The sequence below is a fragment of the Silurus aristotelis genome, assembly GCF_946808225.1.
Source record: "Silurus aristotelis genome assembly, chromosome: 24".
Lineage (NCBI taxonomy): Eukaryota > Metazoa > Chordata > Actinopteri > Siluriformes > Siluridae > Silurus > Silurus aristotelis.
In genome coordinates, this window is record NC_139597.1 from 5,724,280 (window position 1) to 5,748,619 (window position 24,340).

The following is a 24,340-nucleotide window of genomic DNA, read 5'->3' on the forward strand; positions in this document are numbered from 1 at the left end:
TCTTAAATAAATGATTATTTTTTTATTTTGAAGAATTGCAATATAAGACAGTCAGTTGTCATTTATTGGCGGCTTTTAAAAATATAGGTATCAAAAACGCCTCTGCTCTTAAAATTGCTTTGTATCAGATTGAAAAGAAAATAAGTGGTATCGCACATCCCTAGTCGAGTAGTACGACAATCCAATGGACTATTCGCCTAAACCTCCCCTAACTAGTGCCATACAGTGCTTTCATTTTCAGCTGTCCAGAGTCACAAAGATGCCTTAAAACAATACACACATTTAATTTAATTCAACTGTTAAATGTTTTGCGTCAAAATAAAACTTGAATGAATCCAAACAGAATTTAATCGTTGTATGTATTAGTGTGGGCAAAATAAAGGCTTTTATTATAAAGCGGAAATGATCGATCCCGGAAGTTTGCACTCTTCCGGTCGGGGGAGAGTTGTTTTGCTAGCTAGGTTTTGAATGTAAATGAGAAAAAAATCAACAAAAAGCAACAGAGGGACATAAAATGACAGCGTTTTACGGATAATATTCATAAGTTATATTTATTTGAGATTTCTTCGGCTATGGAGACATCCTCAAAAGGTTTTATTAGTTTTTTTAATTGTTTATTGTGGTGCTAGAAGTAACTAAGTAAACATGAAGAGTAAACAGGCAGTAGTGGGACATGTGTGTTAATGTCATGCTTCAGTCACATTGCTAGTGGGTCTCTATCATACTGTACTGTACTATAATTAGAATAATGTAACCCTAAACGGTTAAAAAACACGCATTGGTTGATTAATAGTATCTGTGGTCCACGTGCAGGGCTCTGGGAGGAGTATGGGGAATAAAACACTCCTGTTGAACTGCACCACTGCTGCAGGTGTTTAACCCCCGCTGTCTCACTGATGATGATGATGCTGATGATGCTGTTGATGTTTCTTTGCTGATGTAGGAAAGGCCAAGCGAAGGCACCTGAGTGCAGCAGAGTGCAGTGGATTGACCAGCGGCAGCCAGGCAGTTACACAGCCTTTTACCGTCAGCCTCAACAATAACAACCCCAACAAAGGACTTCTGCCCAGGAGCCCAAATAAAAGGAGACGACAAGGTAATTATCAGAAGTACAGATTAAAGTGACCCAGTATATTGTGGTGATTGTAAAAACACCTAGTATAAATTTTTTTTAATAACACCCCCCCACCCCCATTTAGGAGTGTGTTTTATATTTAATTCACTGGATGTGATCTGTCTGAAGGTGTATAAATATGATCATTGTATTGATCTTATCTTTAATTAGGAACGTACATGTACTTTATTTATTTATGTCTTTATTTATTTGTTTATTTTAAAGTGTCAAATAGCCGAAAGCAGGCATCAATTACAGGATTTTTTGCATCCACTGGAATCCTCAGCAGCAGCCCGCAAAAAGGCAAAGCAGTGAGGACGGCGCCTGCCCCGGACTTTCCGATGATGATGAAAGAGGAGGAAAAGGTGGAAGTGGCGATGGATTTCATGGAAGGAATTACTGAACAGATGTTTGAGGAGGATGAGGAGGATAAGGCGTTTGAGATGGGCTCGAGTTCGGTAAAGACTAAGGACAATGAGCAGGAGTGGACAAGAGCAGGATGCAGCAGTTGGGCATCTCCTCCACCTGTCTCCAGCTTTCTAGTCGGATGCGTTGAAAAGGAGGAAGTTGAAGACGACGATGAGTATGATGTACAAAGTCTCCCTGACGCTCATTACGGCTTGCTGGGAATCAACCGGGCGTTATTGGAGCCCCAGGGACACATTCAGGACTTGCCCGAAGAGCTCCTAAGCATTATTTTTGCTCGGCTCCCGGCGGATGATCTTTTCCGCCATGTCAGTCTGGTGTGTCGCCACTGGAGAGACATTGTGATGGATCCCCAGGTGTCTTTCCTTTATCTATTCTCCTAAATGTTCTACTTTTTTGGTAAAGAATTAAATTAAGGGTTTTTCTGCTCTAGTTTCTACCCTGGAAGAAGTTTTACTACAGATATGAGAAGCAGGAGGAGATGGCATTGATGGAGCTGAATGCTCTCCTTGAAGGCAACGGCATTGTCAAGACGAATGAGCTTTGTGTGCTAAACATGGTGAGGTAAGTTTTCTCTAACTTCTCTGACAGTTCTCCTGAGAGTTCAGCTGCCTTGAAAAGCAGGAGTGAGAGAAAAAAATCATTTGGACCATCACAGGGTTAATCATGTGTTCGCTAAATAACCAGGTAGGTTATTTATCTTCTGTGTAGGAGCAGGAGACCACTTTATGGTGCATGATTTTTTCAGATTTTCCACATACCTTTTTGCTCTCCATTGAAATAAATAAATACACAGATCAGGCATAATATTATGACATTATAAAATTATGAGCGGTGAAGTGAATTACACTGATTATCTCTTCATCATGGTACCTGTTAGTGGGTGGGATTTATTCGGCAGCAGGTGAACATTTTGTCCTCAAAGTTGACATGTTCGAAGCAGGAAAAATAAGTAAGCGTAAGTATTTGCATGACTTTGACAAATTGTAATGTCTAGGCGAGTGGGTCAGAGCATCTCCAAAACTGCAGCTCTTGTCAGGGTGATGGGCGGCCGAGGCTCATTGATGCACGTGGGGAGTGAAGGCTAGTCCGTGTGGTCTGATCTAACAGATGAGCTCCTGTAGATCAGATTGCTAAAGAAGCTGATGCTGTTAATGCTCATTGGTTCAGGACTGTTCCACGAGTGAAAGGTGACCCGTATTACGCAGGTGATCGAAAAGTTATGCCTGACCAGAGTAAAAAAATTTCATCAATACAGGCTTAATAATGAGCTTAATAAAAATTTACTTAAAAAATGATTATGTAGGACGTCCTCTTTGGATTTAGAACCTGCTTGTGCATTTTACATCTAAGAATGTCTGTCAATCGTGTTGCCTCCCCTCTATCATACTAGCATATAGGAATTCAAGTTTACCTTCTCCTCATACCTTCTCCTAAGACCTTCTCCTAACCTTCACCTTTTTTCTGCTCGATCATAATCACGCAGTCCACACTCAGTTTCTTTGTTTCTTGCTCAGTCTTTCAACAAGTTCTTAAAAGTAAAGTGTGGCAGTTAAGTGCATAAGAGGCCTTCGAATGAAACGCTGTGGTGCTTTTCTAATCCACTGGAATCCACTTTCTTTAAGACTGCTTTTTGTTTATATGTGACACTGGATCATTTATTTAACTGTTTAAACAGTGTGTTAATTCTTATTTTCTGGGCATCATACCGAATGATTATTATTCAGTTCATTCCTCTCCAGACTCATATACTGGTATTGTGCTGATAGTGAATACACTATATGGAACATTATATGTCTGGATGTGGGAGCATGACATTTTCCTTTTACTTAAACTACGAGACTCAAACCTGTTCCATCCTGACAATGCCCTTGTGCACAAAACCAGATCTGGATAACATGGGTTGGAGTGGAAGATCTTGAGTAGCCAACTATGAGCTCTACACTATATTGCCAAAAGTATTGGGTCACCTGACCTCTCCTGCTATATGTGGTTCTTTTCTATACTGTTACCACAAAAGCTGGAGGCACTCAATTGTAAATTTGATAATAACATTTTGCATTCGCTTGAACTTGGAAACCGAAACTGTTCCACCATGGCGATGCCCCTGTGCACAAAGTGAGCTCCTTGAAGATCTGGTTTACATGCTTTGGAGAGGAAGATCTTGAGTGGCCTGCTATAGAGCTCTGATCTCATCCCTACTAAAAACCTTTGTGATGAATGTGAACACTGACTGCACCCCAGGCCTCCTCACCTCACCTACATCAGTTCCTGACTTTACTAACACCCTGCATATATAATATGCAGCCTATATAAAAAATATATATTTACCAGTGTGCTGTTGTTGCAGGTACATGTCGCAGTTTAAGCACAGCAGACGGGTGAATATGGCAGATGTTATACGGTGTCTGAAAGGCCATCGGCTCTACGCCCAGGCAGAGGCCTGCATCAAGCACCGGCTGCCAGACATGGAGACAATTGATGGGGTATGTAGCAGAGGGTTTTTTTTTTTGTTTTTTTTTCTTGGAGAGCACATTGAGAGTAAAATTCTTTGCACTTTTATATTTACTAAAGCACGTCATACTTTTTAAAAAATCTGTGCATAAGATACTATATGGACAAAAGTTTGTGGACACCTGACCATTAGATCGGTATGACCATTTGCTGTTAATTCCTTCCACTCCTCTGGGAGGACTAGAAAATCCACTAGATTTTGTAGTGTGCAAGTGGAGATTTGTGCTCATTCACCTACAAGAGTGTTCATAATGTCCGGTACTGATGTAGGTGAGGTGAGGAGGCCTGGGGTGCAGTCAGCGTTCACATTCATCCCAAAGGTGTTCAGTAGGGTTAAGGTTAGAGCTCTATAGCAGGCCACTAAAGGGGCATTGTTATGTTGGAACAGGTTTGGGTCTCCTATTTTAAGTGAAGAGAACATTTTTTGTATCAGTTTGAGAAAAAAAAAAAAAAAACGTGTCCGGTGTCCCAATACTTATGCTCATATAGTTTTGTTAGTGTATTAGAATTAGAGACTTGGACTAGTGTCAGAGATGCTTTTAAAGAACTTTAATCAAACAATTCTGACCAATACCTTTCAAGAATTGAGCACTGCTATGATACGCTATCTGCAAAGGTTTGCGGACTCCTGGTCATAAGTATAGTATGTGATTTTTAAGCATTACTTTACACATTCAGTCTCAATTTGCTCAAATAATTTCCTCCACTCTTCTGAGATGTTTAATTAGATTGTGGAGTGTGCTTGTGAAAATTTGTGTTCATCAGCCACAAGGATGTTGAGGTAAACAGGCCTGGGGTGCAGTCAGCGTTCTAACTCATCCCAAAGGTGTTCAGTAGGGTTGAGATCAAAGCTCTATAGTAGCCCACTCAAGATCTTCCTTTTCAAACCATGTAAAGCATATCTTCATGGAGCTCAATTTGTGCACATGCTGGAACTGATTTGGGTTTTCAAGTTCAAGGGCACGCAAAATTTTATTATACATCATCCAAAGAGATCCTGCACAAATCTGTGCCTCCAGCTTCGTGGTAACAGTTTGGAGAAGAACCACATATGACATGAAAGGTCAGGTGTCCCAATACTTTAGTCCATATATTATCTAAACTGTTAGATATTATGACTGTAAATGAACTATCATCATGTGTTGTAGGACCCAAACCCTTGGTCCGTCATGACCCTGATGCTGATCCTTGCAGATAGGGTGAAGGATGTTCAGGACCTGGTGGCTTGTTTACAAACCTCTGGCTGTTTACTGACTCCAGACTGGATCTCGGAGTTCCTATGGGCCGTGGCTGCACTCCTGCTCGCCATGAGGAACACTAACATTACCATCACTAACAGGTAAAAACAGATAAGGCCAAGTAAAATAGTCATAGACATGGTGGTGTGATAAATACTTTTCTGTTTTTTGTTTGGGGTGTAAACTTTCTAGACTTGTTTTGGTGTGTATTTGAGGATAGTTTTCATTGTGTCTTGTCCCTCACTCAGATGGCACTACAATATCTTTTATGTGTTGCATCTAATGGAGAACGCACCCCCACCTCAGAGTGATGGTGAAGGCAGGTAAAGGCCCGTTTGAGAGTCTGCTATATTTTTATTCAAATTTTATATGTGCCAACTTCGTTACACCTCGCTGTCTCTGTGTGCAGAGAAAATCAGATACCCGTCACTCACGAACAACATCAGATCCTCAATCACGACATCCAGAGAGACCACGTTGTCAAAATCATGGCTTTTGCTGGTAAGAGACGTTGAATTGAAACTATATTTGTACCCGTAATTACCAGTTACTCCACACAGGTCGTGTGAATACCGGTCATTCTGACATGATTATTGGGTTTATAATGTTGGAAGGTTTTTTTTTTGTGTGTGTGTGATTATCTCATGGATACATAAACATCAAAAAGCTAGTTCTGCTTGCTGATGTAGTTGGATGTCTCAGGTACTGGAAAGACAACGACTCTGGTGAAGTACGCTCAACAAAGACCACATCTGCGCTTCCTGTACATTTCCTTTAACAAGTCAGTGATCGTGCAGGCCAAGCGCAGTTTTCCTTCTAACGTGGAGTGCAGGACCATCCACTCGATGGCCTATAAAGCTATTGGACACAGGTCAGTGTTTTGAGTGGCAGTACAGGCTCATATAATGTTTAGCGAGTGATTGCTCAAAGTTTGCAAAAAAAATTATTTTTCCAGGTACAGAAGTCTGGGGAAGCTTTGCAATAACTTGAAGCCTTTCACAGTGGCCTGGGTGCTTCCCAAGGGCCAAGGCGGCTTCGTCAACGCCAAAGTGGTAACGCAAACCATCAGCAACTTCTGCTCGTCCACAGATGAGAGCATTGGTCCACAACACGTCCCAGACCGCTATAAGAATACCAACGGGCGTGAAGAGTGCCCATCCGAATCCAAAAGGAAGGTAGAAATACATGTGCAGACATCCAAATTATTCATTCTTAAAGACTTAGAGGTATATCCTCCTAAATTCTTGGACATGAGTGGCATTGGGGAGCGTTTATGCCTTACAGCTCAAGGTTCAAACCTGAAATCGGGGCACAGGCTGTATTGGTTTTTTTCATGTTCAACAACTCAGCATCGTTGAAGTTTTTGAGATGTTCTCACCCTATACACTATAACCTTGAATTTTTCCATAACATGCAACTTTTGACATCTTAATTGTTTGTGTCTCTTGCCAGATGTTTGCAAATGACGCACAAAACATCTGGAAGAAAATGACTGAGATGCAACCCACGAAACAAACGGCGCACTACATAACCCATGATGGTAGATTTAATACATTCCTCACTTAATATTGAAGAATATATGCTTTAGTGTGCCAGGGTTAACATGTGATGTTTTGATGTTATGATCTACCTTTTTTTTTATACAGGTTACCTCAAACTATGGCAGCTTCAGAAGCCTGAACTTGAAGACTACGATGCGATTTTTATAGACGAAGCTCAGGATTGCACTCCGGGTGCCGTCTGCTTTTTATGCTTTGTGTATTTAGAAAGCTGCGGTGTGTTTGCTCGAGTCTTCACCATTATCTCTATGTTCTCTGCTGTACTTTAGTCATCATGGACATCATGCTTTCCCAGGCCTGTGGAAAAATTCTGGTTGGAGATCCCCATCAGCAGATATACACCTTTAGAGGAGCCGTTAATGCGTTACATGCTGTTCCGCACACACATCTTTACTACCTAACGCAGGTACACAGAAATTATCCCTCACTCTTCGGCATTGCGCATAAATTCTCTTGTTGCAGGAATAATGATGAAATCATGCCATTTGTTTTTTTCCTGTAGAGTTTTAGATTCGGCTCTGAGATCGCCTACGTCAGCGCAACAGTCCTACACGTCTGCAAAAAGGTGAAAAAGATTTTGGTCGGTGGACACCAGGATGGTAGGTTCAACAAAACGTCTACATTAATATCCAACAGTGTTGGATGAAGTACACAAATTATGTAGTTGAGTAAAAGTAGAGATGCAGTAGGTGAAATATGAAATCTGGAGATTCTTCCCTCATTTATTTCTCTCTAAATGTTCTGCTTGCTGTTGAACTGATGCTGAACTGTATGTTGGTGATCAGTAGAAACCACCAAGCACCAATCAATACAAGTTTAAAACAAAGCGCGTACTCGACCCTGATTGGTGGATCGCTGCCCGACTGGTGATTGACCAGTTACGTTTTCATCCTCATAAATAAAAAGCAACGACTGATTTCACAAAATGTAGTCGAGTAAAAAGGAAGATATTTGACTTTGAAATGTAGTGAATTTAAAGTAAGTCTCCCCAAATGGAAATACTTTAGTAAACTACAGATATGTTAGAAAAAACGACTTAAGTACAGTAACGAATTACATTTTCTGTCCACCACTGAGATCCAAGTGCTTTAATTTCACAGTGTTTCTTCAGGCACTGTACGAGGAGAGGACAAGGAGACACTGGACACCGTAAGACTGGCTCAGACACAGGTCGGTGGAAAGGTTGCCATATTGTGCCGCTGTAACTTAACCGTGTTTTGTGAAGTGGTGCGGCTCACAGACGTCAACCCTAACTGCAAGATCCACATTGTCGGCGTGAGTTCACATCAACCTGTATTCTTTCCAGATTTCTGAATGACACCATCAGATAAATTATTCTATTTATTTATTTATTTTATTTTTTTTATTGTCCTTTGTCTTTTAAGGGTGTTGAAAATTTTGGGTTGAAGCAAATCCTGGATATCTGGATACTAATGCAGCCGGAGGTAAAACGTAGGAACGGTAAGTTCTAGCTCATGTACAGTAGGTTTGATAAATAAATAAATAAATAAATAAATAAATAAATAAATAAATAAATGATATTAGGTCAGAAATACTTGATGCTCCTAAAATTACTGTGGGTCAAAAAAAATAAAAATTCAACTCACATGACACATCAATGTTTACATTACACTGCCTGGGTGTGTTTGAAGCATTATTCTTCATCAGAGTGCTGATCTATTGCTAGAAAGTATACAAAATCAAATATTTGCAGTCTAGATCCATACACTAGACTGATAGCTGTGTTTTAACTTCTGGATTTCTTTGCAAATTATCCAGATTTTTTTTTTTTAATAAGCTTTCATTGTTTTTCCATCAAATGGCAAAATTCATCACTTCGGTAATTCGGCCCTTTTAATTTAAAGCTTATTGAAATATTGTTGGCGGAAATTACTATTCCAGCGAGCATAGATATTCTGCATTCAGTACTCCGAGCTATTTACATGTGTTGTTTCCATTATTTATGCTGAGGTAGATTATTTAAATGATTTAGTCTTTTGAAAAGAGGAGATGCACAACTGAAGATAGGAAAGGGTTTTGTTACAACATATCATTAGTTTTGTATTATGATATGACACTTTTCGATTAGCTGATTTTTCTTTGATATACACTATATTGCCAAAAGTATTGGGTCACCTGACCTTTCCTGCTATATGTGGTTATTTTCTAAACTGTTACCACAAAAGCTGGAGGGCCTAATTTGTACAGAACATTTTATAATAAAAATTTAGCATTCGCTTGAACTTAGAAACCCAAACCTGTTCCAGCATGGCGATGCCCCTGTGCACAAAGTGAGCTCCTTGAAGATCTGGTTTACATGCTTTGGAGAGGAAGATCTTGAGTGGTCTGCTGTAGAGCTCTGATCTTATCCCTACTGAACACCCACATCAGTACCTGCATTTCGTAATACCCTTGTGGCTGATGAACACAAGTATCCATAAGCACACTCCAAAATCTAGTGGAACATCTTCCCAAAAGAGTGGAGATTATAAGAGCAAATTGGGACTAAATGTGGAATGCAATGCTCAAAAATCACATACCACAACCAGGTGACCCAATACTTTTGGCAATATAGTGTATCATCACTTGCTGTAAAACAGCTGTACATTATTTGAACAGTCTTCAATGGCTTAACACGTCATCAGAGAGAACTAGAACCGAATAGAATAACAGAAAAGAATACAAGATGTTTTGGGTTGAAGGTATGCTTGGTATTTCAGATCTGTGAGTATGCATTGCATCTAGATGTTGCTTTTGATCTACAGAAAACCTGAGGATTATGGACCCGTTTATCCGGAGCTTCTGTAGGGAGAAGCTGGGCGGTTACGCAGGCCTGAAGAGGTACGCTATACACACGGAAGACCATGAGCTGGAGGCTAAACTGTCCATGGTGGAGAAATTCATCAAGCGCATTCCACAGCTGGTGGATCGGATCTACAGCTGCGCTCAGAGCAAGCCGGACTGCGCAGGTCAGACACCAGTTCGGTTATCATGAAAAGCGTCGATCTGGCACGTGTGTTTATCTCGTCTTTGTTGTGTAGATTTTATCCTGGGCACAGTGCATAAATCCAAGGGGCTGGAGTTTGATACAGTGGTGGTAATGGATGACTTCATTAAAGTGCCCTGCTCCAGACACAACCTGCAGAGGATGAACATCAGCCCAGGTTCATAGTGTGTGTGCATGTATGTGTGCGTGTTAGACTAAATTGCATGTCAAATTAGTCTATTACCTCAGCCCTATTAATTATCAAGCCTGATTGGTTATATAGTCTTATGGCATATGTAATGTCTTATTCAATCCAAGAGAGGGAAATAAGCAGAAACTTATTGCTGTGGTATAAAAGGAATAATGCAGGACATCAGAAGAAACAGTATAGGAGTCTATAGCTGCCTCCAACATGCCCATATAAGTCTATAGCTGAATCCAACATGTCTATATGAGTCTATAGCTAACTCTAACACATCTATATGAGTCTATAGCTAACTCTAACACATCTATATGAGTCTATAGCTAACTCTAACACATCTATAGGAGTCTATAGCTGGCTCCAGCACGTCTATATGAGTCTATAGCTGACTCTAACATGTCTATAGCTGCCTGCAGCACATCTATGAGTCTGTAGCTGGCTCTATCACATCTATAGGAGTCTATAGCTGAATCCAACATGTCTATATGAGCCTGTAGCTGGCTCTAACACACCTATAAGAGTCTATAGCGGCCTTTGTTGTGTCTATATAAGCTTATATCTGCCTCCAACATATCTATATAAGTTTATTGCTGTCTCTAACACATCTATAGGAATCTATAGCTGCCTCCAAAATGTGTATGAGTCTATATTTGTTTCCAACATCGTGCATTTGATAAAGGGATCATAAACAGATATTTGTAGTAAACCAACTCTCTTCTATAGGTATAAGAAAAGCTTTAGCGGATGAGTGGAACCTGCTGTACGTGGCCGTGACACGAGCCAAGAGAACGCTGTACATCACCAAGAGTCTCCGCAACATCCTTACACTAGCAGGGGTGAGTTTTTTCCTTGAGCTCACCCAGAAAGACAGCGAAGAGCTCGATTGTCACCACATACAGGGGATCTAATATAGCACATGAAATGCAAAATGTTATTTTTGTCATTTGGGTTTAATGATCGTCGGAGGAAATGCATGTGAATGTCCGCTCCATCTTCTTCAGTTATTTATACAATGCATGTTAAGTGCTGAATTTTCAAAAGGTTTTCGAAACTATTGATCTATTTAGTTAATAAAAAACACTCCTCTGTTTATAGTTCTATTTAACGCTGTGCAATTTTATCACTTGCATTACAGGTGATCTGAACAGCTGCTCTAAACATCATTCACGCTTTCTCTTCAAGCTACTAAGACTGAAAATATGCGAGTTGTTACAGAGAACGTTCAGAAGCCTTTGACATCTAAAACTTTGACTTTTGACTGTTGCCAAGCAGACACTTCATATAAATATATAAATAACCACACAAAATGAAAGCATAGTGTGTATTTTTTTTATTAAAATATATGTATTTTTGCTTCTGTCTGTCGGTAGGAATACTTTCTGAGGTTTGAACTGAGCAGTACACTTTTAGATAAGGATCAGCATCGCCGATGCAGCACCAGAGAGTGTCCCAACCTCATCACTGCGGAGACGCCACTCGGCATGCACAAACTTCCCATCACATACGTACGTCTCTCGCACGTTCCCAACGCAGTGCACCGGGTTTCATTGTTACACATACAGTTGTGATAATCCGCGTGTGTGTTTTTTAGATGGACACTGCAGAGGAAGGCGGTGTTCTCTGTGCATCATGTGTGGAACAGCGTGTAGGTCCTGTAGCTTTCCTTCTCTCCCCACCTGAGGCAGTCAAGTCGATGCATTACACAGAGGAGCAACTCGACCTGCCTATCAACGTCGGCATGCTTCTGGCTTTGTTTTAAAGACGCACACACACTGTTAAACTGTTTGCACAATTCACTTTATTGTGTGTGTGTGTGTGTGTGTGTGTGTGTGTGTGTGTGTGTGTGTGTGTGTGTGTGTGTGTGTGTGTGTGTGTGTGTGTGTGTGTGTGTGTGTGTGTGTGTGTGTGTGTGTGTGTGTGTGTGTGTGTGTGTGTGTGTGTGTGTCCAAATGCCATGATCATGAAGCAGTTTTCATTTCCAGGAATTCAGCAGTTTTCTTTTTCTAATCAATTTTTAATTAACCGTGATAACCGTTGATTTACAGGGATGTCGGAGGATAATAGTTTTCAACATTAACGTTTGTTTTGTGCTTTAAAAAAAAATCACCTCAGAGCCTTAGAGTTCCTTACAGAGCTTTAAAGTTTCCCTTTATATATTATTGTTGTTGGGGTTTTTTTTGAGAGATTTTGTCAACTGATCTTGATTTTAATTCCACCTCGTTACAATTGTATAATTGTACAAAGCCTGCACCATTAATATATCTGGTTTACATGGGTTGGAGTGGAAGATCTTAAGTGACCTGCTATACTCTGATTGCACCCCAGGCCTCCTCACCCCACCTACATCAATAGCTGACTTTACTAACACACCTGTGGTTAGTGGAGGTTGTTAGAACAGCAAAAGGTCTAAATATGGAATGACATGGTCAGGTGTCCACAAACTTTTGTCCGTATCGTGTATAAAGAAATACGCAGTAAGTACTGCTGTTGGCGTCTAGACGGTAAAATACCTTCCTCTTATTGACCTCTCTGCAGGAATGCTGACGTCTGGAGTGCATTGCTTTCCCTTTTTTTTTTTTTACATTGTTGTAATGTTCATCTTTTCCAAGCATTTTTTTTGCCACTTCAGTCTGGAATACAGATGCAATCTTACCTGTTGTTCATTCATTGGAATATGTTTTTAAATAAGATTCTGGGTTTCCCATGTCTCCATTTTACACTAATTTATCATTTGTAATATGATAAGAGTTATAAGAGTTCTAGCTTTTAAAGAGAATGGGTTGAGGAGAATTTTTTACCAATATGTTGAATTTTGTTTAGTTTTTTTATAATTTTTTTTTTTGATGGCCAATTATTGTGACCCTTTATGACATGATTGTCATATCAGTGTTGTACTGCTATTTGCACTATACACTGTGCAATGTGTATATTCATATTTAACTCTTTTACATGTTTTTGATTCTGTTAATGTACATAAATAACATTCAGAATGTCAGTAAATTGTCTCAATGGTTTGCCTTGAGCCCTTTATTCTTCCAGTTTGTGAGCAACCTTTTTTCATCTGATCATATTGGTGGTGTGTAAAGACCACGTCAAGACTAAATATTGTAATAGCGCACGTGGAGTGGAAATACTTTTTTTACTTTTTAGCCAGTTCTGAGGGTTTCAGAATTTTAAAATCAAGTCTTATCTTCTAGAAATAAAAACCTTGAACCCTTTTCTTTTTGCTTGTTTGTGGTACAATTCAGGGGTCATATTCTGCATACCTTTAGTCTGCATCCTGCAGGGAAGATGTACATCGTCTATATTCAGTGAAGTTATTACTAGTGCACAAGTTTCATTTTTATACCTTCGTTTTTTTTTTTTTTTTTTTTTTATGAATAATTTGAGTTATGAGCTCTTGATGGTATATCACATCACTGACAAGGATGAGAAAGTAACCCAGTGATCATCATTCGTATTAATCTGAATTAATGCTGTAATCGAATATATTCAAGAAAAGAGATTCATTACTGTACAATATATACTATAATTAAAGATGCTTTTTAGCTTATTTGGTATCTACTGGTCCATAAATCCCTCTCAAGATATATTGTATGGTACATTCTGTTTAGAATGTGGTTCCTTCTTCTCTGAAGCTTCTGTGGATTTTAACAAGGTAATGATTAAACCATGATTCCAAAATAACTAGAATTTTAAGACTTGTTGAAAACCTCACTGTGATCTATCAATCGTAAGGTTTCCTCCTGGAACTCAAGTTTTCTCCAACTTCCCAAAAGCATGCTGCAAGTGTAAACAAGTGTTCGCGGTCCATAGGATAAACTAGCATTTCATCCAAAGTGTCTTTGTACCCGATGAAAAGAGAGAGATTAGGAGATATGAAGAAGGCATGTACCCCGACTCCTCTATCCAACTTTAGGAAGAACCTAGGATTCATAAAGGGTGCCAATAATTCTAGACTGAGTTGAAGAATATAGACAGTGGTATGTATGTTGCAGTTCTCTAAATCTCAAGAGTCCGATCATTTCCATTTATTGTACGAAATCAAATGTTCAGCTGCACTATCTCGCCGAACAAGACAGCGCACATCCGTACACGGAAAATCACTAACAGCTGGAATCGGTTGCGCCGCGCGCCTTGCGAAATTCTGCACAACTGGATGCGCGATTACAGGGCAGAAGTGTGCTGACACGTCTCCAGGGGTGAGTTTGAGAAACAAGAGGCATTTCCTTTAAAACATTTTATTTTCATGCTGGAGGTTATTAACGTTAATAACACCGAGCGCTTTCTGGGCCACAGATCCATTCATATCTATTGACTATAACGGGTTTATTCCGCTTTAGAGCAACAATGGAAGATAAACCTTTTCTGCAAACATACTCAGTAATTGTGATCATTTCCCTTTTTTTTGCTTGTAAGACTGGGAATTACTTTGGGAATGTACTTGGACAGCCGGAAATGAAAGGAATATAGAGTGAATAAAGTCGTATTTTCAACTTGTTTGCTGAAGTCGGAAATCTCATACTAGCATACTAAAAAAAAAAATTCAGATCAGAGTACTGAATCTGGAATAGTATATAAAGATCATTCCAGGTGAGGTCTGGGATCTCTGAACAAGGGACGGAAGGAAGGAAGGAAGGAAGGAAGGGTTAGAGGGAATCATTAAATCCGTAAAAACGCATAATTATATTTAAAAAAAAAAGTGAGAGAATAGGAAAGAAAGGGTAAATGTGGATGGAAGGAAAAATGACACAGACAGGCAGGCAGACATATAGACAGACAGGCAGACAGACAGACAGACAGGCAGGCAGGCAGACAGACAGACAGACAGACATATAGACAGACAGACAGACAGACAGACATACAGGCAGACAGATAGATAGATAGATAGATAGATAGATAGATAGATAGATAGATAGATAGATAGATAGATAGAAAACAAAATTTTTAGAAGCAATATATACCTCTGTAAATCATATCTAAAAAAAATATAACCTGGAATAAATCAAAGGTTATTAATCGGCTGCAACAGATTTATATTCAAACTCTATACACCCCATAATGGCAAAGTGAAAACAGAATTCTAGAAATTTCTGTAAATGAAAAAAACTCTGAAAATGAAACTTTTGCTGAAATGAAAATGCTATATTTTAGAGTACTCAATATGAAGCTTGTACAGCAGTACAGATTTACTGTCCCCTAAAAATGATTCAACATGCAGCCTTTATTGTCTAAACAGCTGTCAACAAAAATGAGTACACCCTAAGTGATAACAGCTGTATATCCTGTAACCAGGCAAAGCCACATGTTTCACATTTATTCATCATGTTAATGTGTTTGCCTGCTTGACAAAACCATACACATTTGTGTATCTTGTGTTAGAGCAGTTAAAACTTGGTCATTTTAGTAAAATTTTAATGATAAAGATTCTGAGGGTTTGAGAATTAGAACTGTCAGCTTGTCAGTGATCGGACCATTCGTCACTCACTGCAACAAGTCAGTTTGCAGGCCGTCGTCCCAGAAGCCTCTTCTGAAGCTGGCTTACAACTATGCAGTGTCTTAAAAATAATGTAAGACTTCACTCTGAAACATGACCATGCAGAAACCCAGTCTGAAACTCTGAGTCCTGCAGAAGAAAATGGATGCATGTTGATGTTGGCTGAGTTTTTTGGACTCAGTTCAAATTCTGTCCTTCTACAAAAGAACAATTATATAAATTTTTTTCTTCAATCTGTAGAATAATTCTCACATCTGAAACCCTTCGATTTCAGTTCAGCCTTTCGTTAAGCTCTTTTATTGTCAGAAAATTGCAGTTTTGTTTGGAGAAGTTGGAAAAGAGTCGTCTGCCTCAGAAACGTCTCAGTACAGATAAGCTCCTACCCAGTAAAAAAGACCGTGAGTGGGAGTGGAGCTGGAACGGTTATTTGTAAACCAGAGATACTTGTGCATGAAAAAAAGAAATGCTGTCAGGCAGGAAAAAGCATGAAACCCATTTAAAAACCGGTTCCACATGTGTGCAGGGACTCGGCGGGCTTAACGTCAGGGTCTGCTGAAAATGGATGCTGGATGTGTCTCTGGTGGAGTTTTACTAACAGTTCCTCTTACATCACATGCAGGTTAGGACAATAAATTACTACATGCTCACTGAATTAGAATTGGTCAGGGGTCTTTTTTTTATGGTTTTTTTGTTCTCTGTGCAGATGTGTAAGAAAAGAATATGGCAATGCTGAAGAAAGGTAAGTACAGTATAAGCGTTGTTAACTAGACTGTATATAATGTTCTCAAACTGTTAAACACTCAAAGGAGCAACATTATAGGATCAAAATCAGGATGCAGAGTTGCTTTTAACACCTCAAAGAATATTTCTATAACAGCATACCCAAAGTGTTATTATATGATCATAAATACAGCAGTTACCATATTTTTGTTTCAATAAAAAAAATTTATCTTAGTATCTAATGTTATCACTTAGACAGCTAGTCTCTCTCTTTCTCTCTCTCGCTTTCTTTCTCTCTCTCTTGATGGATGAATTACACAAACCATGTACTTGAGTTAAAGTAGAGATACAGCAGGTGAAATATGACTCCAGTAAAAGTAAAAGTGCAGCCTTTAAACTTTCACCTGATTAGAAGTACAAAAGTATTTGCCTTCAAATGTCCTTAAGTATCCAAAGTACTGTACTATGATTTATTATGGTTAATAATGTTCCTATTATCATTTTCGCTTTTTCAACTCAGTGTATGTGAAAAGACTCTAATGTGACTCTCAGCACACTGATCTATTAATAAATTGATATTAATGAGTCAAACACTGATTGATTTCTATACCAATGATCATGAGCCCAAAACCTTCTTTTCAACAACTTCAAAAAATTGTGCAAATGGCCACGTGTGTTGTGGCGAGTTCGAGTCAGGAGATTCTTCCATCATTTATTCCTCTCTAAATGTTCTGCTTGCTGTTGAACTGATGCTGAATTGTATGTGATTGTATGTGATCAGTAGAAACCACCAAGCGCCAATCAGAACAAGTTCAAAACAGAGCGTGCGCTCGAGCCTGATTGGTGGATCGCTGTGTTTTTGCCCAGTTACGTTCGAGTAGAAAGTGAGATATTTGACTTTGAAATGTAGTGAAGTTAAAGTAAAAGTCTCCCCAAATGGAAATACTTCAGTAAAGTACAAATTCACAAAAAATGTACTTATTTACAGTAACAAATCATATTTACTTCCTTACTGTCCACCACTGCTTTCTCCCCCCCCCCCTCTCTCTCTCTCCACGCTATACTAAATGATCAACAACTTTCAAAGCAATCTGATATGAGAATTGATCAGTGCAGCAAGATTTTGAGAATCATTGCAAAAAAGTAGTTGATCAGATGTTCTTTGGTTCTGCAGTCAGTCTCTGAATCGAGTCCAGCTCAGGCTAGGCTTCTGGTTCAACATGCAGAACATGAGATATAGTGAGACTGTAAAACACAGCAATAGTGAGCCAGGGATCTTTCTGTGCTCTGACGTGAACTTATACTACTCACAGAGCTGGCATTGTACATCTAGTGTGTGTGTGTGTGTGTGTGTGTGTGTGTGTGTGTGTGTGTGTGTGTGTGTGTGTGTGTACTGAGACACACTTGGCTGTTGTAACACGAATGAGGTAACCATCAGAAAAGAAAGTAGATTTTGTGTGCAAGTCCAACTCTCTCCTGTAAACTCGAAACGAAAACTTAGTGTTTGTTTTGCAGTATAATGTTTTGAAATGTGATTCTCTCTCATTAAAAAAAGTGACGCAACAATGCTGGAGACTGAAAACTCGATTACACATCCCTCGGTGCGTCTTTACGCACCGAGGGATGTGTCATCAAATTTTCGGTGCGTCTTTAGAAGAGTTTAGTACATTTTGTGCAGCATTACCTCAAAAGTTTATGTTCTGCACCGGGGGTGAAACCCTAGGAGTGCCAGAGAGAGCGTGAGAGAGGTTCTCCTGGATTCACACTCTCAGCTGTGTGAAGGGATTGTATCTCAAATCAGCAGAAAGTTGCTCGCATCTCCTATAAAACACTGCTATGTGATACTTTTCCTGTAGAAACAGTACTACTTGGACTCTTTGTCTTATTACAATAGATAGAAAAAAACAACTGTCTGTTAGATGTCAGTTTTGACCAAATCACCCAACATTAAACACAGAATCCAAAAACAGTGTAGGGCCATAGATTTCACACTTAGACCCTCATTAGCATCCTACCTAAATCAGTCCACCTCTAAAAGCCATCATTATGATGCCATGGCTATAAAGACCATCGATATTATACAGAAACACAGTAAACCAGAGCACTGCATCACACACAGACATCTCATACAGTGAGATTTCTTTGACCCTGGCAAAACAGGATGGCTGAAAAATTAGTGGATATGGGAAAGGAGAAAAGCTATGAGATTAGGAGAATAGACTATTGGAAATAATTTATAAAAAATATAAACTTTAGTCATTGATTCTGATCATGTTTATGACAGCAGAGAAGGCTGACCCTGATGGCCTACCACTGCCCAAAGGCCATGTTTTTAAAATTACAGTAGGAATATTAGAAATCTTGTGGTTCTTGTACCTCCGATTTACTAGAGAGAGAGAGAGAGAGAGAGAGAGAGAGAGAGAGAGAGAGAGAGAGAGAGAAGAGAGAAGAAAGAGAGAGAGAGAGAGAGACAGACACAGACAGAAAAAAGCCCAGATTCCCACCACCAACTGCACTTATTTTCCTCAGTATTCAAATCCACTGAAATCCAGGGGATTGAACTAACCATGAGAATCATAAAACACAATAAGCAAATACTGAAGCAGACAGAGACTTTATTTATTTTACAGGATTATCTTATTTTATTCTGGGATTATGAGTTCTAATAAAAAACTCAGCATGGTTATTTGGGCAAAAAGAATAAACAAAGTAGTAAAAAATAATTATTGAAGATGGGTTTTTTTGTAAAACAAATTCACAAACTAAAAAAGTTGGATATTTTACATATGATATATACGAGGTACCAGCACCATTTGGATTCCACCTCATGTGGAGTTTGAACATTGGAACTCTTCTAAAGGCTCTGACATAGAGAAGCTGGTGTCGGATTATTGATGATCTCAAATGTTGAGCTGTTTTATGAGTAGCTCCTGGTTCCATAATCTCAAATGATTGTATAAGACTGTCAAAGAATCATTACTCATAATCTTACACTCCAGTGCTCATGTTAGTCTTCACTCTCCAGTGTTCTGTATTGCTTAAAAACTATGATCACACTCTTGCTGTCACTCAAATTAGGATGATTCTTTTTTGTATCTGGTTCCTCCCAATGTTTCTTCCTCATAACATCTAAGGGAGTTTTTTCTTGCCACAGTTGCCATGGCTGCTCATCAGGGATAAATAAACATCGCTCACAATAACTCTTAAATTCTGTAAAGCTGCTTTGAGACAATGTCTGTTGTGAAAAGTGCTATAATAATAAACTTGACTTGACTTGACTATTCAAAGACGGTTCTAGACATTTGGAGGCCTCAGGCTAAATTTAGAAATAAAAGAATATTAAAATACGAAAGGTCATCTGGACCAGTTTTCTTATTATTCTTATTATTTAGCCATGGCCACTTGTTGAAACCAAATACCGTCATTAGCTAGGCTACATAAAATAGTTGTTTTGATAATGCATTTCTCTTTACTTTAAAATGCTAATTTTTAGATAAAAAGAGTAGGTTTAAGATTATAATTCTGGATAAGTTGTTTTTTAGTGACCTCTAGTGTCTGTGCTCTATAACACCGTCTGCGCAAACTTCTTGAAAAGGATTGAATCTACAGGGTGTGCCGTTATAGATATATTCTGGGGTTTTCTTGATCCTTTTATAGTTGTATTAAATTACAAAGTCATTTAAACAAGTCAATTCCTGTTTCTACTTCCTATTATACCAGTTCAAAACAGATATACCCTCATGTTGTTATGATAGAAACAAGAATGCATTATAATGAAAAAAAAAAAAAAAAAAATTATATATATATATATATATATATATATATATATATATATATATATATATATATATATATATATATATATATATATATATATATATATATATATATATATATATATATATATATATATATATATATATATATATATATATATATATATATATATATATTCACCCCCTTTCTGACCAATTAGAATCAAGGATTCAGTATCGCAGTATAACCACCTGTATTTCTTCCCTCACCACATCCATAAATCTCCTTCTTGGCCTTCCTCTTTTTTTCCTGCCTGGTGATTCCATCCTCAGCATTCTACTACCGATATACCCCATGTCCCTCCTCTGGACATTTCCAAACTACAACATGTTCAACTTTGATGTAGTATATACAGCATATATGTGTATAAATAGTATTAAAAAGTTTCGAGACTAATGGTGTTAACTGGTTCTATCACGCCTGCGATTTCGTTACGGACAGCAAGTTAGAACAAAAAGCAAACGTGAAATTATGTGTGAAACTGGGCAAATCTGCCATGAAGACGTTTGACGTGACATTTGAAGCTCCACCCCCAAAAATGTCAAAACCCTCCGGCAACTTGTGCATGATGATCGTCGGAGAACTTCACTTGCTTTGATAAGACTTCCAGGTCACATCCCAGAAGTGGCAGCAATGCTGGGAGCACTGTATTGCTGTGCAAGGGGACTATTTTAAAAGTGATCATGTATAAACATAGATACATAAAGTACTTTCTTGTAAACAGAGCTTGCCTTGAAATGTTTTGATACCACCTTGTTTGTGTCTATATATTTTTTTTCCATTTTTCATCACAAGTGTTTGCCGTCTGTGTTCCAGTTAACCGAGTGCTCTCCATCTTAATCATTCTGATGGTCCTGGTTCTGCTGTACAGCAAATTGTACAGCAAAGCACATCAGCCAGAAAAACACTCGGGTGCGTATAAAACTCTGTGTATTAAGCAGGAAGTGAGGAGCTGTCGTTCACACGTGTTCTCATGTTGCAGAGCTCACTGACAGCAGGGTACCAAACCGAACTGTGGCCAGTGCACTTGAGACGGATTTGGATATTCCCGTGTTGATCTGTGCGGCAGAGGATCGTCTCGGAGCTGCCATGGCAACAATCAACAGTGTGTATAGCAACACACGGGCCAGCGTGCTATTCTACATTGTGACCCTGAGAGATGCTATCAAGCTGACAAGGTGCATCATATTATAACAGACCACCGAGTTCATTAGAATCATGATGTAATACTGATTCCTTTCTTTTTCTTTGAACAGGCAGTACATCAAAAGAACCAAACTGAAGCACATCAAATATAAGATTCTGGAGTTTAATCCCATGGTGCTGAGAGGCAAAGTGAAACCAGATTCCTCCAGACCAGATCTCCTTCATCCTGTAAGTGCTGCTTTGTAAACAAGACTTTTACAAATTCTATGTAATAAATTGACTTAATAGATGATTAAACTTAATAAATAGACTTTATAAAAAAACACATTTAGTGGTTTGGGGATGTGGTTTTTACATGAAACCCACTCTGAAAGGAAAAAACTTCTGGTTGAGGTGGAACCTTAGGATGGATTATTTTTGTAGAATAAAGAAACCTCCTGCACTCGGGCACACTCGCTCAGTCTCTCCTTTCTACTAATCACCCACACCTGTTTCCAGTCTAGACTCCCCTTTATAAGGCCCCCCGTTCCCACTCGCTCACCGTCCGATCTACAGTTTGCACTATAGATCATCCCTGGACTTCCTATGCTCTGTACCCTACCTGTTTTCCGGTGTTTGCTTCTCAGGAAGCTCCTGCTTCGTGTACTAAGCCAAATAAAGCGTAATTGACTTTATTCGTGACTTTGTTCGTGACAATGGTATTAAGAAGCCCTGCTGGGGCTGATTTCTTTTCAGCGCAGTCTGTAGATTCATTGCTTACAGTTGTGTCAGGTGATTACACAAGTCGTAGCTCATTGGTCTTCTGTTTACACGTCCACATCACTTTTGAAAATATCTAAACTACAGAATATGTAGCAAACATGCCTTCAGGAAAGTCTTTAGTAGCTTGAAGTAAAATCAACATTAAGGCAGACGTACAGTCCTACAAAGTGAACCAATACGATAAAATGATGTTTCTTGTGTGTGTTGCAGCTGAACTTTGTAAGGTTCTACATACCCCTGCTTGCTATCAGCAATCATAAGAGGATCATTTACCTGGACGATGACATCATTGTTCAAGGTAGGACTGTTTGTCATTTGACTCACCTCAAGTCATATATTAACATTAAACTGATCAAATAGTTGCAGGAAGATATGCGTAAACGGTTATCTGGGGTATGTGAGAGTGTGTGTGAAAGAGATAAAAACTACCATGCATTAGTTTCATGAGTGAAACCCACAGGAGATATCCAGGAGCTGTACAGAATAAAGCTGCAGCCTGGACATGCAGCGGCATTTGCGTCAGACTGCGACCTGCCTGATACACACGAGATGGTGCGCAGTGTCGGCCTGCAAGTGTGTACCTGCTTTTCTGTAGATTATGATCAAATTTTACACGATTAATAAAATAATTATTTTTTTTGATTGGTCTCTGTGTCTATGCCAGACATCCTACATGGGTTTCCTGGACTATCGAAAGCAGGCAGTCCAGAAGTTGGGCATTAACCCTAATGACTGCTCCTTTAACCCTGGCGTGTTTGTAGCTGATATTGACGAGTGGAAGAAGCAGAAGATCACCATGCAGCTGGAGGAATGGATGAGCGAAAACTTTAAGTGAGGCTTTTTTTTTTGTCCTCCAGAAGAACCCAGACTTCTGTCACTGTACTTTAAAATCTATTTAACATATAATAATTTACAATCACACTATTGAATGTCACCAAAAAAAGAACAGGTCTGCTTGATATTAGGGATGTCAGTTATGTCATAACTGAAGCTGATGCGATTCACATCTCAATACATAGCCAACGATACGCAACATTAAAGATACATATGAAGCAGCTACCGATGCGATGCGATAAGATTCACCCCTATTACGATGCAGTGCGATGCAATGCAATGGAAAAAATATAATGCTATGCAATCTAACCTCAGTTAATTGTACCATGACTTTAATTTTTGCCCTGATATCAGCTTCTAAAAATTATTAACATGAATTTTTTTCCTTTTTGGTTTTGTAGGGAAAACCTGTACAGCAGTGCCATGGCAGGTGGCGTCGCCACTCCTCCTATACTCATAGTGTTCCACAACAAATATACAACAATCGACCCTAAGTGGCACGTCAGACACCTGGGTAATTCAAATCACCTACTCATTTAGACCACAGTAATTTCTCACAGTCTTTCAGTAGTTCCATGAACTGCATTGATGTATCCTGGGCTCCCGGTAATTCTATGATGTTAAATAAGGGTATGGGGTCCATATATACAGGAGTGAGAGTGATTCAGGTACAGAAGGTGCAATAGGTAATAAGATATGGTATATACTGTATAGTAATATGCTGTATAACTGTGCAATGATTGTTTAGAGGATAAGATACAGGATGAAATGCAGGCAAGAATAATAAGTAATAAGTAGACTGAAAAATAATGTTTGACGCTGCAATTTCCCATGACATTGATGAAGTGGAATTGTTTCAATTTCAGTTTAAACGATAGTATATAGAAAATAAAACACTCAGGGTGTGCTCATACAGGTGATCAATCCAAGATGAGGTGGTTTGAGGCAACCTGAATGCTTTAATATTAATCTGAGATTTGCCTCACAGCCAGAACTCAGAACTGCTGTTATAGAAATACAATCACTCCTGACCAATCAGAATTGAGCGTTTAAGAGCACTGTGATAAGAAAATACCTCATTAAGATTTCTAAATGTAAAAGTTCTACTTTTAATTCATAGCTTAAAACACCTTTATTTCCTATTATCCTGCACAGGTTGGAGTCCTGATACTCATTATCCCCATTCTGTACTCCAAGAGGCGAAACTGCTTCACTGGAACGGTCGCTATAAACCCTGGGACTACCCCGGTGTTCACGCTGACTTCTGGGAGAAATGGTTTATTCCTGACCCATCTGGAAAATTTGTATTGGTGCGGCCCGAAACGTGAAAAACCAAAAACAAACAAAAAAAGACAGTTCTACTATTTAAACTAAACTAAATTCAGTCCAAGTTAAGGAACTTCTGCTACACAGCATGTGAGTTCATCATATGTGAGATTCAGAAATCCCTCTAGACCTAGAATCATATTTTGTAGGACAGCTTTAAAAAGTGTCATGCAGCAAATTTGAGTAGGTTCTTAATTTTC

General features: G+C 38.9%; 2 protein-coding genes across 5 annotated transcripts; both read left to right on the forward strand.

Annotated features, from left to right (window-relative positions):
• Positions 1–408: 408 nt before the first annotated feature.
• fbxo18 (F-box DNA helicase 1) lies at positions 409–11,929 on the forward strand. The gene is made up of 21 exons (XM_083528834.1): positions 409–591; positions 944–1,096; positions 1,340–1,896; positions 1,974–2,104; positions 3,891–4,026; positions 5,203–5,393; positions 5,541–5,615; positions 5,702–5,793; positions 5,995–6,163; positions 6,248–6,467; positions 6,745–6,832; positions 6,939–7,025; positions 7,121–7,257; positions 7,354–7,450; positions 7,963–8,126; positions 8,237–8,312; positions 9,617–9,820; positions 9,893–10,015; positions 10,763–10,875; positions 11,410–11,544; positions 11,631–11,929. Exons 1-21 carry the CDS (start codon positions 573–575, stop codon positions 11,796–11,798), a joined length of 3,135 nt encoding a protein of 1,044 aa, XP_083384960.1. The 5' UTR covers positions 409–572; the 3' UTR covers positions 11,799–11,929.
• A 1,983-nt stretch (positions 11,930–13,912) lies between these two features.
• glt8d2 (glycosyltransferase 8 domain containing 2) lies at positions 13,913–24,169 on the forward strand. 4 transcript variants are annotated; one of them, XM_083528884.1, is made up of 12 exons: positions 13,913–14,022; positions 14,118–14,241; positions 16,060–16,116; positions 16,240–16,275; positions 20,889–20,984; positions 21,055–21,250; positions 21,329–21,446; positions 22,191–22,278; positions 22,441–22,553; positions 22,645–22,811; positions 23,216–23,328; positions 23,970–24,169. In XM_083528884.1, exons 4-12 carry the CDS (start codon positions 16,257–16,259, stop codon positions 24,140–24,142), a joined length of 1,083 nt encoding a protein of 360 aa, XP_083385010.1. In that variant the 5' UTR covers positions 13,913–14,022; positions 14,118–14,241; positions 16,060–16,116; positions 16,240–16,256; the 3' UTR covers positions 24,143–24,169. The 4 variants fall into 4 exon arrangements, with proteins under 4 accessions (XP_083385010.1, XP_083385011.1, XP_083385012.1 ...); XM_083528885.1 differs by lacking the exon at positions 16,060–16,116; XM_083528886.1 differs by having other exon boundaries at positions 13,972–14,241.
• The last annotated feature ends 171 nt before the right edge of the window (positions 24,170–24,340 follow it).

Bases quoted from the DNA above. Each gene is read 5' to 3' on its own strand.
- fbxo18 (XM_083528834.1), top strand. The intron at 2,105-3,890 runs GTAAGTTTTCTC...CTGTTGTTGCAG, and splicing joins TGTGTGCTAAACATGGTGAG to GTACATGTCGCAGTTTAAGC. The intron at 8,313-9,616 runs GTAAGTTCTAGC...TTTGATCTACAG, and splicing joins GGAGGTAAAACGTAGGAACG to AAAACCTGAGGATTATGGAC.
- glt8d2 (XM_083528884.1), top strand. The intron at 20,985-21,054 runs GTGCGTATAAAA...CTCATGTTGCAG, and splicing joins TCAGCCAGAAAAACACTCGG to AGCTCACTGACAGCAGGGTA. The intron at 22,812-23,215 runs GTGAGGCTTTTT...TTGGTTTTGTAG, and splicing joins TGGATGAGCGAAAACTTTAA to GGAAAACCTGTACAGCAGTG.